General features: G+C 35.9%; 1 protein-coding gene across 1 annotated transcript; it reads right to left on the bottom strand.

Annotated features, from left to right (window-relative positions):
• Positions 1-27: 27 nt before the first annotated feature.
• On the bottom strand, positions 28-4753 carry mmp9 (matrix metallopeptidase 9). Its single transcript, XM_056773266.1, has 13 exons — positions 4484-4753; positions 4080-4318; positions 3683-3831; positions 3240-3368; positions 2880-3053; positions 2582-2755; positions 2302-2475; positions 2055-2210; positions 1755-1944; positions 1422-1555; positions 1184-1334; positions 985-1088; positions 28-804 (listed from the first exon to the last, which is right to left on the bottom strand). Exons 1-13 carry the CDS (start codon positions 4616-4618, stop codon positions 704-706), a joined length of 2010 nt encoding a protein of 669 aa, XP_056629244.1. The 5' UTR covers positions 4619-4753; the 3' UTR covers positions 28-703.
• Between the last annotated feature and the right edge of the window lie 12975 nt (positions 4754-17728).

Below are 17728 nucleotides of genomic sequence, written 5' to 3'. Positions count from 1 at the left end.
AAACAGCAACTGCACAGGAATAAATGGTCTTGTTTACAAATTTATTAAGTAAACATAAACATTGCATCAAGCAAACACAAATGTATAAATAAGAGAAATGAAGAACATTAAATTAATAATATTACCATTTACACCAGGCAAATGATTTTGACAATACGCCAAAAATATGGGTTTAATATCTTAAAATTAGCTCTAAGGCAAAAATAATCCTTTGCATTGGAAAACATTTGAGTGGGATCACATTGAATATGCATTGTTGCTCATAAGCGGCAGGTCACTGATGGTGACTCGACTCATACATTCACAAACACAAAGTTAATTCTCATGGTTCGCATGGCATTGCTTCATTATAGTTTTTTAAAGGCAAACAGGAGCATTCTTTCTCTTAACGATCTGGAAACAAACATCATGACCAAAGCAGTATTATAGTTGGCGTAAAATAAATTATAAGACCATCTTCGAGCTGAAATACAAATAGGACATACATCCTGTGTCATTTGCCAGCGATAATTTCAGTGTAAACTGTTCTTCTCCTATAATAGTAAAAGTCAAAATCCCCATAACAGAGACTTTACATTTAATACATTCTATGTCTTCCTCACTACCCTTTCACTGAAGAAAAAAAATGGTTTCCCTATTAAAAAGGTGTCTGTCATCAAGTTAGAATGTCGGACGTGTTTACTGCGAGGAGCAACTGCACGCCTTAGCATTTCAGGAGGTCGTACTTCACATGTCCAACACGGTCAACCTGCCTTTTGCCGTTCATTCTCCAGTAGAAGCTTTGCCGGCAAAAGTAAAAGAATCCTGAAAGTATATATGAGCAGCAAATGTTAGTTGGATTGAATGTGATAAGCAGAAAATATAATACTGTAAGAACATTGAATCATTTATTCATAATCATTTACATTTGATGGTCTGAGAGAGGACGATTGTTCTTTAGTGTGTGTGATGGACAAGGCATTATTTTGTGTTTAGCAGACCTACCTTTGTAGAGAAACACATCATGTGAATCACTGGGCACTCCACCAAAAGCTAATTCAGTTTCTCGAGGATACCCTGCGTCTATCATCTGAGCTTTCACATCCAGTCTGAGAAAACATATCAAAGACAATACTTAGAACACCTACATACAGCCACAACAATCATGTTTGAAGTACATAAATCCTTCTTAAAGCTAACTCACCTCCAAAAGTTCTCGCCACTAAACAGGAGAACCTTGCCTTTTGCTCTCTGCAATGCTCCTTCCACTCTTTCTAGGGTGCTTGGTAGGCCGAGTTTCTCAATTTTACGTGGACCAAGCACGTCTTTTCCAGTATACACCCAGAACTGTTTGTCTGTGTGCATAAGATTAAAAAACAGATTTATAAGTATGAATTCAGTATTTAGTACTTATGGCTATATGTCTCAAGCTGGTTGTATACCTGCAAAGAAGTAGAGCTTTTTAGTGAGGTGATCCTCAAAGGCAGTATTAATGACAGCTGGCAGGCCAGGCCATTTCTCAGATATCAGGAATGGACCTTTGCGTTCTCCAGCTTTTGTGATCTTCCAGTAGTGCCTTTGTTGTAAGACAGAACTCAGAAACATTATTTAGGACCCTTGCTTAATGAGTATTTATGCAATTTAAGAGAAAGATCCTATTTCCTAATATTTCAACATATATACGTTTCCAAGTTTGTATGTTTCTTTCTCATATTAGTCTGAAATTAGTATTTTCATATTAGTCTTTAAAGGTCTTTTTGAACATTGTCTCATACCCATTCTTGAAGAAGTGAAGCTCCTTCTGGATATCAGAGATGGTGTCAAATTCACTGATCTGGCATGCATCCTGCGAAGGGACTACATGTGTTGTGGTGGAAACAGTGGTCTCATCTGGGGTGGGATCAGTTGGAGAGGAAGTGGTTGTCTTGGGTTTTGGGGGAGCAGGGGTAGGGCCTGTTCTAGGTCCTAAAAGGAAATAATTCAATTAAACTACAGCTATAATGCAAGAACGGGACTCCTGGTGTTAAGATAAAAAATACAGAATATTTATCAATCAAATTTCATTGAATAAATACCATATAGATATTGAATGCCCTTAATATCGTCACTGTTCAGGGAGAAATCCTCTACATATTTGTACATGGGAAACATCAGAGCATCTCTGACTGTAGAGTGGTCCAGGCCAAGTGCATGTCCAAACTCATGGGCAGCCACCAGGAACAGACTGTATCCTATGAGAGGAATTAGTGTCATTCTGGTCACGCATGTCTGCTAACATCTCACATATTTATTGTGTCTGAAAGAAAGGATGAACACACTCACCTCTATCAGAGCAAAATCCCCATTTTTTATCTTTGTCATAGCTGCTGGTAGTTGCACACCAGAGTTTTCCATCGCTCCGGCCCTCACTTGTGCACGAAGTGTATGCCTTTTCCTCAAAGGTGAAGGGAAACTGGCATGGTTCTCCCTCTGAATTTCCACCAATCACAGCTGTGTCTGTGAGGTGAACAAGGAAACATTTGAGATATTCTGTGCTGTAGACAAAAGGAACTCCATCAATGTTTCTGTGATGAAGAGGTTGACAAGTGTGAGAGTTGCTCACCTCTGTTAGGGCAGAATCCATATTTCTTATCTTTGTCAAAATTAGCAGTAGTGGCACACCAGCGGTACCCATCATTCCGCCCTTCTGTGGTGCATGAGTCATATTTTTTTTCTTCGAACACAAAGGGGAAGACACATGGTGCCTCATTGCTGTTCCCATCAAATGTGAAGAGAACTGTTTGAATGAAGACAGAATGTTAGGCATGCACATAGGATTAAAAGCTTTCTCGAGGTTCTCTGACATTCATTCATAATGAGTGGCATGAAATCAGATTGGTGAGTAAAGCTCCGCTACTTACGCTCACTGGGACAGAAGCCATATTTTTTGTCTTTGCCGTAGTTTGGAGTGGTAGCGCACCAGGGGAGCCCATCTGTGCGGCCATCAGTTGTGCAGGTTGAGTAAGACTGTCCTTCAAACTCAAACGGGAAGTGACACAGGGCACCCTCTGCATTACCATAGCGAGTCTGAATGGCTAAAGAGGACACATAAATATAGTCTTAACACCTCAAATCTCAAAACATGCTCATTCTGTTAATATTTACATTAAGCTGTAGAGGGAGCTATTGCTTTACTATACAGTCCAAAAAAGGATAGAAAACTTTTATTGATAAACCACAGGGTCTTAATGAATCTAAGAGGGATTAATACAAACCCATACCTGCTCCATTTCCAAGGGTCCAGTGTTCATCATCATCAAAGTGGGCATCCCCTTGAATTCCTTCACCAGGAGGATAAGCATGAGCCAGCAGCCCGTCTTTGCCATCAAATGGGTATGGATCACCGTGATCTGAAACAAAAATAGCAACGCGTTCAAAACCTCTCAGAAGGTTCTCTTTGACTACATATACAGAAAGTTTCGTTGAAAATCCAAATACACACAGTAAAAACTATTTCTCATGCTATATCTTTAAGGGTGCTGGCTTTATTTAGCATATTATATTGCGATTGAATAAGTCAGTCCAATATAATCGTGCACAACATTTGAATAAAGTCAAAAACTAAATCTACAACTTACCCCCCCCGTACGATATTAAGTCTGCCTTTGAGGAGGATTTTTCTTTCTGGGGATCAATCTTGACAAGACAGAATAAATGAACTCACCTCCTTTCCCAAAGGAGATCATGATGTCAGCGATGCCGTCGTGGAGGCGTGTAAATGTCAGAGGTGTGACATCACTCCACACCTTGAAAGCTCTAGCAAATGCATCATCGATCAAAGTAGATTCCAAGTCCGGAGAATAGTTCAAAATCCTACAAACCAGTGCAATGCAATGTATTAGAACCTGTTTGTTACCATGTCAATTCAATTTAAATTCAGTGCAATAAAAAGTGTAATTTTAGGGATCTGTTTTGATCTTACTTATTGGTATATTCTATTGTAATCAGGTTGACTTAGGCATGTTAAAGGATTTTTTCGTTGTAAATGGTCTTCAATGCGTTTGGTTAGTATTCAAGTTTATGCTGTAATATAATTTTTGATCCTATAGTTTATATTTTACCTGTATGTAACCTCATTGCGGTTCCATTTCAGGTCCCCTGCAAAGGTCTGATAGTTGCGGATATCTGGGACGCCACAGCGGGGCTGCTTCATAGCATCAATCGTAGGTGAGTCAAGTTCCCCTGTCTCCTCCAGCCCAAGCTTCTTCTGGAGCATCTTCAGAGCTTTAGAAGTGGAGGCAACTGCCTGCAGCCCGCTCTTCTGCTGGACATCTATGTAACCATAACGCTTCAGGTATGCCTGGAGCCAAACATATAATCAAATGTAATTTGTACAGAAAAATACATTTCAAATTGTGCATTCTGTTTTATTCAACTGTAAAAAAATATGAAAACAAAATATTATCCTCATCATAAAAACTATGCTTATGATTCTTTAACTAGAAATAAAATTTGGTATACTTACATCTGCCAGATCTATATCCGTCATGTTCTTGATCACATCCCCAGGGAACGTCACAAACACAGATTGTAGTGGCACACACGACACATTCAATGAGCAGGTTCCAAGAACCAGCAACGCCAGGACTCCAAATCTCATGTTTAGACCTTCAAGTCACAAAACAAAGTGAAATTTGACAAGAAAGGAATCAACGCTACAGCAAGTCTTCCAGAAACAGCCCTTGTAAAAATCTGCTGAAGATAAATGGGCTCTGTTTGTGTTTCTTCTCTTGATTTGTCTGCCTTCTCTTGTGCCTTGAGGGACTATTTATGTGGTCTACAAGGGTTAGTCACCCAACCAAACCACCCCCCTTCCACATCCTATATGTCATTTTTTAACTCCCACTAGAGCTTTCCTGTTAAAAATATTTTTGTATTTAACCATTAAGAAAAGGTGCTTTCCAGCAACCCCACAAAGGGCTTGATGACACTTGTTTTGTCTACTATTATTAATAATCTATCGTAACTATTATCCCTTTTTTAACTAACCATATTAAATTCAGCAGTAAAATAATATCCTGGTTAATGTGAAACTTTATAGTCATCACCTTAACTATTGGAGACAAAAGTAAAGGTTAGGAATTGATCATGATAATTTAATGATGATTTATCTCTGCACAGTTGGTAATTGTATCTTAATGAAAATATCAAATTGGTATGATCATTTTTGTTGCTTAGTGAATTAGTATTTTAATATTTTATTTTGAATTATAGAAACATTTACATTGTGAATTAAGGGGATGGACATAATGATAGCCAGAATTTCTTTATTTTTTTTGCTCTGTACCATAATGTTTGAACAGTGAGTATACACACTGTTTCAAAATCTTGGGAAAACCATGGATTGAAAAGGTGTCAGGTAAGCAGGCTTATTGCACAAGGTTCCTATATTTTCATAAAAAGGAATCTCCCAAAAGCTGACAGTAATAATAATGATGACGAATTTTGGTTGAGAGTGATCGAAGCAGTTTTGTTCCCAGGGGCTATATATTACTGCAAATCCATATATGGGCATACATTTTATGACGTGGAAGCTATCAGCTGTTTTTTTCCTCTTTTTGTACTGTCTAAGAATTGTTGCCTGTACTTTAGAAATAAGGGTATGATGCTGTATAAGTATTAATGTAGATACAATCAAATTTCTTAATTTCTCCGTAGGCTTCAGCGCATCTTTGGGTTTCAAGCGATATGAGATATGAGCAATTATTTTTGTCACACATAAATAATCTAGATAAATATATACCCTACATGCACTCATTACATTTGATATCATTTCCTTTTACAATAACACATGGACAAATACATTGTTACATTACTTCACTATTTCTCACACCTAGTACATTGCATGTCTCTATTTTCAACATCATAAATCATTTCCTCAAGTCAATGAAGGCTTGATAATGAATCAGCAGTGGGTGGTGGCAGCCTGCAAGCAAGCATCTTCTACTAAACTGATACAAATTCATCTTCATATCACATATTCTTACTAAGAAATAAGAATAAAAAACAGAATAATCTTGCAACAACTACAATGTCGTTTTTTAAAGAAATAAATGAACGTGGTTAGTTCATACACCGTGAATACAGTACATATTGTCGACCATGCCAAATTTGTACATTTGGTAATGGATTATGTCACAGAGCGGGTCTAATGCCACATTAAAACAAGACTGTATTAGGACATCCTCGGGTCTGAAGTGATACACACTTCCGATACAACTGTAACATCCTTTTTAAAATGTTTCATCAGGAGTAAATTAAGAAATTAGCCATTTCCAGGCAAACATACACTGTTAACAAATTTGCTGTGGTTATGCAGATAGCTGTCAGTTACTTACTGTAGATTTTTATATATATAATTTATTGGCAACAGTTTTTTCAAAGATAAATGAACATTAAACATTAACAAGTCTTTATATTTAAAGAAAAAAGCTATAAAATAACCGCCTCATGCAAAGCATACTGGAAACCAGAAATCCTCATCAACCTTTTTCTTTTTTTCTCATTTTAGTTCCCAGAATGCTTTGCATTAGGCGGTTATTTTACATTTTTCTGCAAAGATAAAGACTTGTTAATGTTTAATGTTCATTTATCTTTGAACAAATGGTTGCCAGTAAATTTTTGTCAGATTCGCAGGCTATAGCAGTTGTGTCTGCCTGTCCTTTAATCATCTATCCATCCATGCATTAAGTATTCTAAAGTTTTTTATCAGAATCTGAATTTCTGTGGTCCTTTTAGATTTCGTTTTATTTATTTTATTTTGTGTGATTAAAATAAAAAAAAAACAAGACATAACTTTTAGTTACAAAAAGATCAGTAGGTTTTAAATTGCACACTGCATGTACTCACCTGTATCTGATAAATGTTAATTATTGAGTTAATTTAATTGAAAGCATGACCATATGAAGTAAAATTTCAAACCAATTGAGAACATTTTATAAAAAATAGTTCCTACATATTTTTAGGGTGTAGTGTAATGTCTGCGTTCTGTGGGTGGAGTTGAGTTGGAAAATGATTTAATTTGTAAAAGGGACTATTGAGAGGGTAATGTAATGAGGTTAAATATTTAATGAATGTGGGAACACTTTGTATGCATTTATAAGTGTGTGTGTGTGCGTGATGGGTCAGGTTTCATCATTGTTTAAGGTGACCAAATGTTCTACTCAAGGATGATAAAGCCTGAAATATGTAACATTGTGCAGACAGCAGAGCAGCCGACATTCCCCCAAGTTAATATGATTTTATGCACATACATATAATAGAATGGTTGAAAAAAAATAAAATGCACGATTTCTGGTACAGTTATAGACAATAATTAGCTCAATTCAAAAAACTCAATGGAAACATATTAGAAGAGCAAAAAAAGTTTGTGTTTAGGGGTTTTTGCTCTTGCTACCGAGTAACATGATGGTTAGTAAGAAATCTGTTTGAATTGAGTACAAAACTCCTACTTGCTGGTCTTTTTTAGGTTCTTTCACACATTCTTACACATCCATTAACAAAGCAAAATGCAAAACCTGGTTATTATATCGGTTATTTAATTTATGGGCTACCTCTGTGGGCTTCACTTATGATCATTCTTGAATGCACTTCTATACCAAGACTGTTAACTCAAATAACCTTTAAACACCCTTTTTGCAACGGTGTGTTGATTCAAAAACCTTTCAAAAAAATTTGTATCTACACAAAGAGTCTAAACACGACTTCACAGAGAGTTCCTTTTAGAAATTTCAACCGACTCTTGAGTAATAAATGAACCTACGCGAGGTCGTTTCAACCCAAAATGCAGTGTTGTTTTAACCCAATGTTCGGTCCAATATAAACATTTTCTGGATTAATTTATTCAAACGGTTTGTCCCGTTTTTGACCCAATGCTAAGTTGGAAATAACCTTGCATTTTTTACAAAGAGGGAGTGTTTCTTTTAACTTAAAGACACAACAAGGGAAATATACTCGTGTTTATGTTTTTCAGACATACGGCTACCATTTGTCTTTGAAGTGGAAACTTTGTTCCTCAAATAAAGTTTTGCTGTAAAAGTCCTTTTTGAGGATGATTCTTCCGTCAAGAAGAACAAATGCCAAATGTAGAAAAACAAAACCAAATAATTCCTGAAGTCAAATAACCAAACACATATGCAGGCACTGTTTATCTGCCACTTTTAGAAAGCCAAACCAAAATCTCCAAATCATTTATGATGACAAAACTTGCTGATGTGGTCAAGTTTGATTTGGGCACTGTTGTTCTTGTAAAGACTTGAAGATTTCCCACTTCATACACTTTCTATAATGCCAAACTTGACACTCTATTCCGTAGGAAATCATAAGTGTTACAAGCATTCAAGCAATCACAGTAACAGGACATCGCTTTATGCTAATTTAACATCTAAATGCTACTATTTCTATCTTTCACATTTAAAATTCCTGTTGCTTATTCGGAAACATCTGCATGTGTTTAAGCTTGGCGTCAAGTGTGTAATGAAAATGTCTCCAGGCCGTATTGAACGTCACAATGTTTTTACATCCCAAAACGGCCCGCACACCCCCCAGAATAATTTGCTGTGAACAAAACACATCTTGTTTGGCAACATTGAATTTACCCAACATTTCTCATCCCATATGTTACAAGAGGAAATCACAAAAGACAGAACAAGATCATTGCATCACTACATTGAGGATGTGAGTGTGTTTTGAGAATGTGACACGCACATGATGGATACAGTAAGGAACCCATGTGATAAGAGAAAGACACAAGTCTAAAAGTCAAAAAAATCTAATGCTTACTCTCTGTAAGTTGCTTTGGATAAAAGCGTCAGCTAAATAACTAAATGTTATTGTACGTGCCTTGGAACTTGAAAGTGTTAAAACGCCACTGTTTACTTATGTTTTGATTCATCCCATTTGCCTTGTGTTTAGAAACAAACACAGCATATCTAATAACCAGCAAAGCTGCTTGGAATAATGATGATGCTGCCTTTACTAAATTTTAAAATTATTTTGCATATTGGATATGTGAGTAAAATGACTCAATTGACACATTACTAATCTACCTCAGACTGCCATGCGATTAGCACAGAGCGCTGCATGAAAACAATTATGTTTTGAATGTCGCAGGCAGAGATGGCTGCCTATAAAACAACCACAGCAACAGAGTCTGCCCTAGTCAGCCCTGCCCTGGTCTTCAAGCCAAAGCCTACACAGACACTGAACTTCACACTTGGCTTTGTCCCACAACTGCAGGCTGCTGTTTAGGAGAACAATACTCTAATAATATTTTATGATATATTTGGCCTGAGGGGTTTATGTTACAAAATGGCTAAACAGGCGAATAAACTGTTCATAAATCATTGAGAGTAATTCCGTATTGTGTTTTCATAAACTGTGACCACTAGCGAAATGGAATATCTGCCTGTCTCATATAAAAAGATGCTGATGTTTTATTCAACTTTAGTTCATGAGAATGCAATAATCTTGCAAATCGGATCACATATTGTGGTTAAATGTCACTGGATTTCAAGATTCTGGTACTTCCTTCTCAAAAATGGTCTGGTGTCCTGTTCACATATTTAGTGGCCCGTTTAAATAGGCATTCGGTTCAACTCCCACGGTACGTCAGCAAAATAATCAATATTACTCCCATGTCCATCGTGACTCACAAAATAGCTTTTGAAAGTTGGATCTGCTTTTTGAGAAACATTTCACAAACTGAAACCTGGTGTTCCTGTAGCTCATCTGGTTCTAGTACTAGGACTTGATTCCCAGAATATTTCTAATATAATCGACATCCCTTTGGATTGTGTTTGCAAGATCCATAAAAATGTAAAACTTTAACAAATAACATAGGAAGAATATTGAAAATTAGTTGACAATCTTCCAAACCACGGCCTGAATGTGTCAATCGAGTCATTTTACCCACATATCACGTGTGCTTTATCCAATATGCAAAAGATATTAAAGTTTAGTCAATGCAGCATCATTATTATTTCAAGCAGCTTTGCTGGTTATTACTGTTACTGTGTGTTTTTAAACACAATGCAAATGGGATGACTCAAAACAGAAGTTAACAGTAGCGTTTTAACACTTTCAAGTTGCAAGGAACTTACATTTAGTCATTTAGCAGACGCTTTTATCCAAAGTGACTTGCAGAGAGTTCAGTGAGCAATAAAGCGATATGTCATTCAGGAGCAATAATACAATAGGTGCTAATACCAAGTTACTGTTTCCTCAAAGCCAGAACAATACCTTGGTGATTACTTTGCTACCAGCGCAGTTATTTTGGACTTTGTGTTTGCATAAGTGCTTGAATCATTTCCTGAGGCTACAAATATGATGAGACTGTGAGGGCTTTGTGGGAATGTTTTTGTCCTAATAAAGTGGATATCAGCCACAACATTCTACTGGTCAAAAACACACATTGACATATTCTCACTTCATTTTAAGCTTACATTAACAATTTGTTGTTGATTCGCTGAGTCGAATATAGGTCAACATACTCCCTCAGATGGAGTGTGAAGTGTTCCATATCCAAGATTTCTCAACTTTTTCCATTCCGACAGATTGCCTTCCAACCACAGTATGTCTGGAGTTCAATTTTTCCTGCCTGCTACAAGAAATAACAGCCAACATCCATCAAGTTGAATCCTGCTCCAGAACACAAGGAAGACTGACATTGAATCCCATCACCTGTCAACCACAATCTCATAAGAATTGTCATCATGCCAAACTATCATCCGCCTCACCGCCTACACTGTATATAACCAACAGCGTTTCACAGGAAGAACCCTCTGCAGTTTCCGGTTGGGGAGACTTAAATCAGAGAGAAATGGAAAAAATAAAAAATATATATATATAGAAGTGCTGTTATACCGTATTTGAAATGATACATTCATAAATTTCGTTATAACATTCAAATATGGTAGAACTACCATTGTTGTGTGCCGAAATGTACAGCATCTGCTAAATTCAACTATTTTCTAATTTTTTAATTTCTCTCATCTCTAAGTCTCCCGACCGGAACCGCCTAGGGTTCTGACCGTGAAACGATGAAGTCATGCATAAATAACGTCCATTTCACAAATTCTTGGTTCTTTGCCCTTTAGAACGATGGTGACTCTGGCATTTTTCCATATAGACACAATTTTAAATTAAGGGATTGTTCAAATAAACATTTGCACAACTTAATACAGACTTAATGCAGAATTAAAAAAACATAGCTATATATATATACACAATTTGTATTAGTATTTTATATATATTTTTTCAAATGCCCAATTAAAATTATTTACTTTTCTTTCATTGAAAAATAAGTGTATTGGCTGAATGTTCATTTTTTTCATCTGAGAGAAGTTGAATGTGACAGCTCATTTGGGTATAAAATGTAAAGTTATTTTTTCAGTTCTGACTAATAAAACATAATACAATTTTTAGTTTTGACAGATCCAAGTCTCAATCTCTAAGCAAAAGGATCAATTTTTAAGGTGAAGTTTCTTGTTTTTGAACAACTGAATGAATGTTGAATAACACATAAAATCAGATGTAGAGCACTGTCATGTCATGTGAAACTAACATGTAAAGAAAATGCTAAATCAAATCAAATTTTGCCTGATTGTGAGTCAAAGGCCTGATGTTGTTAAAGCTCAGATGAGTGACTTATCTGTCTGACTGGAGTTCTGCTAAATCTTTTTATAGAATCAGCTGCATTAAAATGATTCACTTGAATAAGTGTGTATCTTTATGTGTGTATGTGTGTATGTGTGAGCATACAGACAGAGGATAACAGATAACTATTAATAAAAGCAGTCTAAACCAGCTTGTTCTTTTTATTTCTTAGTATTAATAACAAAATACAGGCTGAACAGAAACCGTGAAGGCCAAACTAAAGAAAAACCAAAATAAATATTTTCCTGTTTTTGACTCAGCACGCACGATTAACTTTGTCAAGTTTGCACATTGTCCTGTGCTTACTGTCACTTTGAAGCAGCCACAAGCTGAACTCAGCAAGACCCGTAACAGGCAATGTTTTTGCACCTCTATATCGCACACATTTCCTCCCTTCCCTTAAAATAACACTAAGGCACCCAATCCCAGCAGCGTCTGTACAGCTAGACACCAGAGAAATATCTGCCAGACTAGTAAGACCTTGACCACACTAAAACCACACACACACACAAAAAGGGAAAAAAACAAAATGAATAAACAGACTTGTTTAACAAGTCAATTTAAGAGGCAACTAGGATGGGTTTGAAAAAACGGTAATAAAAAGTAAAGTGGTTGTATGTTTCAAAACCAATCTGGAGGCAAAAGACACATTTTACCAAGGACAGTCGGTCATAAGTGAGGAAAAATGTATAGTTTGAGTGTAAAGCATTCTTGGATTCTTTAAGTTGGCACAGGAATGACGTTGTAAAGCTGCAGTTTATAACTTACTGCTGCGGAGAGAGAAATATACCACAAACCCTGATTAACACAGATATAATTAGAGCTTATTCAACATGTTAACATACACAAGACTACGCCCCTTTAACGCTTTCAATGTGTCGCTTGTTATTTTTAATTTGTGGGCACAAAATATGCTGTGGGAGTGTTTAGAATGTGTTGTATCTATCACTTTGTATTGTTTTGGCTATTTTATGATGGCTTTAGGATGGCAAACACTATCCCCCTCAGCAACAAAATCCCCTTCCGTATCTACAAAAAAACACAACACCACCATCACCATCATCTGCAAGTTTTAACTTAATGGATATAAATCAGTTCTTGCTTGAGTTCCTCTCCTCAGCAGATTGGGGGAAATTCCCCATTGTCTGTTGAGTCAGGAGCAGCTGTTAGTATCCCTGCAACCACATGCAGGCCCTGACATGATGAGGTGAGACACAGGTTGGGTAAGTGGTCACCCAATAAGGTGATATTATTTTCTGGAAGTCATTTAGGAGGAATGCTGCTGTTTACCAACATTACATGTGTTTATATGCTGACGCAGACACAAAAAATATATGCAAACAACTGTATGTAGCTGTTTGTTGTTGCCACTTCGCATAAAGTGGCAGTTTTATATACTTAAGGAGAAAATGTAACAAATAATATTCTTTCTAAAAATAATGTTGAACACTCAGATCTTTATGATCTATGTGATGTGCGATGTACATAAACACCACGTAGCAGCAGGCACTTAACATACCAAAACACAGCAGTCACAACATGTCAACATGGCGACATGACGTCAAATGTTGAACAACTTCCAGCCTGTACATTACTCATCCATGTCATCACAGTAAGTATAAACGCTTACGATACAAAAACGTATCGGTATGTTTTTGGAAAATATATTGGAACCAAGTGCTTATATTTTTTTCAATATAGGAAAAGCAGCAATTTCGCATGTATTATTTAATGCATTGAATGAAATTATTTTCAAATATATGTTCAATAATTGAATATACTGACAGTTTACATAGGAACAGTGTTGGGCAAGTTACTCTGAAAAAGTAATTAATTACTAGTTGCTAATTACATATTCAAAAGTGTTATTATATTACTGTACAAATTACTGTCTCCAAAATGTATTTAATTACTTACCAATTACTTTCTATATCAACCTTGAAAAGTTAAGTGATTCAAAGATAGACATGAAACGGCTCTTTTAATTCACTCAAATATATAATATAAAACTACATAAAGTAGTAACTGACCAAAGTATAACAAATGTGAGAGTTAAACATTAAAGCACGGAGTTAGACTTTGAATTTTGATGTCAATTCCACTATTGCACAAACATATATTACACAAAGTATTTAGTTTAATTACACCAAAAGTAACTGTAATTCAATTACAGAAAAAAATTAGTAAGGAAAAGTAATTAAATTACAGTAACTAATTACTTAGTTACTAGTTACACCCAACACTGCATAGGAAAATTCATTTTCTTTGTATAAGGGTACTCTATTGAGTCTGGCAACAGGATAATCATAACAACAATTCAGGAGAATTCCTGGCTTTCATATAAACCACAGGCAGCATGTCACAGACCGCTCCACAACATCCAGCAGGACCAGAGCCAACAGTCTCCCTGTGATTTACTGAAAGTGCTGCTTATTATTATCAAGGGAAAAATCCAGGACGGTGTTATCCATTGAGGATGATGTTAATATTCGTAAATCATTTCCAGGTCCAACCTATAAACTTTTTAAGTCAAGCAATAATTATGCAATCAAGCATACAGCTCACAATTCAGTTTAATGTCAAAGTTTTTATAAGTATTATAATAAATATTACGCTGTCTACAAATCTGTATTAATAGGTTTATCAAACTTAAGGGAATAGTTTACCCTAAATGAAAATTCCTTAATAATCTAGTCTGCCCTCATGCCGCCCCAAATGACTTCCTTACTCCTTACAAATGTATATGACTTCCTTATATATTATCATGACATCTTGTTATATGGGGTAAACATTGAGCGTCAAAAAGCACATCAATCAATAAACTATTCCAAATGACTTCAGTGTCTTTGGAAGCAAAACTATGTTTGTTAGGGAAATCACAAACTATTTTGAGAGAAAGGAAACCCAAAATAAGCACTTCTGGGTGCTACATTTATAAAATGTGATTCATATAACTGACAATTGGTAGTAATACAACAGGACCAATAAGATAAGTTATCAACCAGTTTGATCATTGTGCATAAATAATTTATCAACCCACTGTAGTATTTTACTTTTATGACAGATGTTTGTGTATTTGATTTAAAATAGTATTAGTAAATTATGAGAGAATTAAATATTTTTGGAGTAAACATTTGAAGTGAGATACCTCCAAAATGAGATAACTCCGTTTTTAGAATTTGTTCAAAAAATCATGTTTTTTTGTTTTGATTAAACCATAATAACTAAGAAAAATGGAATTAACTAACACAATAAAACACAATAAAAACATGATAACATAATGAAAAACATGAATTTTTATTTTGGAACCAAACTGTTCATTTGTGACCCTGTCAGTGAAACAAGGCTGAAGTCAATATTATTCCCAGAATGTTCTTGACATTATAGATGATTTTATGTACAAAACAGTGAATCTAAAGAAATGACTTAAGCTGAGTTTTCAAATATTAGTTAACATTTGCATTTAGAATGCATTTAAGGAACATGCCTGTAGAGGGCACCGTGTATCTCTATGAAAATGTTTCAGTGTAAGGATATGAACACACCCCATATCATACACAAAACTATACAATTTACAGAAACCATTTCTCGTCCAAGCAATTGACAACCTTTCTGGAGACAAACTCATGAAGTGTCCCAAATAAAAGAATCAACAATTTATCTTATCATTTGGCTTCCATATTGAAGCACAACTAGATTAAATGTGTATCTGTTGCAAAAAACACAGATCACACACACACAACAAATAGACAAGTCTATCGATTAGAGTTCAGAGAAGCTTTAAGTGGGTTTGTTAGTGTGTGTGCTTCTGTATATGTAAGCGTGAGAAAGTGTTTGTGTCAGAAGTGCAAGTGGATGCTGAGATGTCAGAAATCCCCAGAGAAGGGCTTCATTAAGCCTAACAGCTGTGAATTCGCTCTGCACTCTACGTGTGGTATGCTGATCACAAACTGTATTCTGGGTCTGAGATGATTTATGATCTAAGTTTACATGAGTGGAATTAAAAACTTTGGGACATTTAATTCAAGTAAATCGCTTACGGCTTTAGCGTTTGTGTGTAAAAGAGATCATTTATTAATTTTATTTTCGGTTAATACAATTTTTATGCTTTGTACCCCAGAGTAATTTATAGATCAGCTAGATCGGAGGTCTCTCTGCTCCTGCCTGACCCTTTTAAGCCAATTTCTCCCCCATAAATACTCTCCCATCCTATTGATCTGCTCTGCTGACAAAAACATCTCTGTAAGCTCATAATTTTACACATTGCTTGCATCACCATCTCTAAAGGACACAATAGCAAAAACAAATATTTTTGTCAGTATTCTCAATATTTTTTCCCTACTATTTTCAATGTTTTGAGACACCAATGTTTTTTCATAAAGCTTAAGAAAGACCGAATATAACAAGAATAGTGGTAAAAGACCAGATATTTCTGGTGCATTAAAAGCACCTAACCGTTCCATTGTGAATCATTGGTCTTTCGGCATCATTGAACTGGTGCTGATTTAGTACTGTTTGTTTTACCTTAAGCCTGAACAAATTATTGCAGCTTCACCAGAGACAGAACACTCTTACTTTAGCCATGCCAACTGTGTTAGATAAGGCTGACTTTCTCCATTATGCATGAGCGATATATAAATAAACACATAAATCCATTGTTGGCACTCACAGGGGATCTTTTTTTACAGTCTGGCCCTGATAAGGAAACTATTTTGAAAATCTTCTATAGGTCCTGAACATGAAACATGGGTTCAGTAACACTCAGTAAATAGTGTAAATAACCTCCCACACGGAGGAGTACAGTACAATATCTGCTGTATACAAATCATATATCCAATGAAGGGATAACTTTATTATACTAATGCAAGTTATTTCTGGCTCATAGCCACGTTGAGATTATGACACAGATTTATCCTGAATTCAACACTCACATTAAAATCTCCAAAAGCCAAATAGGTCGAAACATTTGCTTTCGTCCTAACACATTTAAACAAATCATCAGGCATGAATGATTTAAGATAGTCACAACTATCTTCAAAACAAGGCAGCATCTCAACGTGCATTTAATGAAGTGGACAATAAACATATAATGGTCACGTCTGTTGTACTCGTCCTTGAAAACTGCTGCCTTAATCAGAATCAAGTTACAGACATGTAGTGTGCCGGGCCATTCAAAAAATCCATAGGATCCGATATCTCTCTTCCTGCATAGCTTCAGAAATAAAAAACTGCATCAACAGATAATACGAGTTCATTTCCACACGTTATGTGATGTGTCTTGCGATGGATTTGATATGGCACGTTTGTCGCAACTCGCAAACAACAGAAATATACAGCCGCTCAAGAATTTCATGTCACATAATATCATTCATTCACAGTATCTTGGTAACACCGTGCCTCATCAATCATTTCACATTTTGTGTACAATGTAAATTTAAAATACTTTTACAGACAATTATAAAACAATGAAAATGATTGTGGTGAAAATTTGAAATGGGATAGTTCACCCCAAAATTAAAATCATTTACTCTATTAATCCAAACCTGTTTAAATGTGTTTGATCTGCTGAACAGAAAGGAAGATAGTTGGAAGAATGTAAATAACTAAAAAGATCAAATCCCCCATTTAAATCCATAGTATAGGGAAAACAAATATAATGGGACTCAATGGTGGATGAGATCTGTTTGGATAATGACATTCTTCCAAGTATATTCCTTGTGATTAGCAGAACAGGTTTGGATCAATCTGAGGGTGAGTAAATAATGACAGAATTTTCATTTTTGGTTTGAACTTTCCATTCAAAGCTCCTGGAACAAGTACACAGCGAACCGACAGGTATTCACTTTTCCATGAGATATTACTGCTCTTCTTTTCCATCACAAAGGCCCTGTTTTCACTACCATTTCCCCACAGAACTTTCGTATATAACAACACACACGTTATCATGGTTGATATGCTAGAACTAGGTGTCGTCAGGTAAGAGGCGTGTCTTTAAAAAGATAAACCTGTTAAGCCAGTCTGGTGAGATCTCATCAGGCAGATTAAAGCCTCAGGT

Source organism: Triplophysa dalaica, chromosome 18, assembly GCF_015846415.1.
Source record: "Triplophysa dalaica isolate WHDGS20190420 chromosome 18, ASM1584641v1, whole genome shotgun sequence".
NCBI classification, from domain to species: domain Eukaryota; kingdom Metazoa; phylum Chordata; class Actinopteri; order Cypriniformes; family Nemacheilidae; genus Triplophysa; species Triplophysa dalaica.
This window is presented reverse-complemented; position numbering and strand designations above follow the sequence as displayed.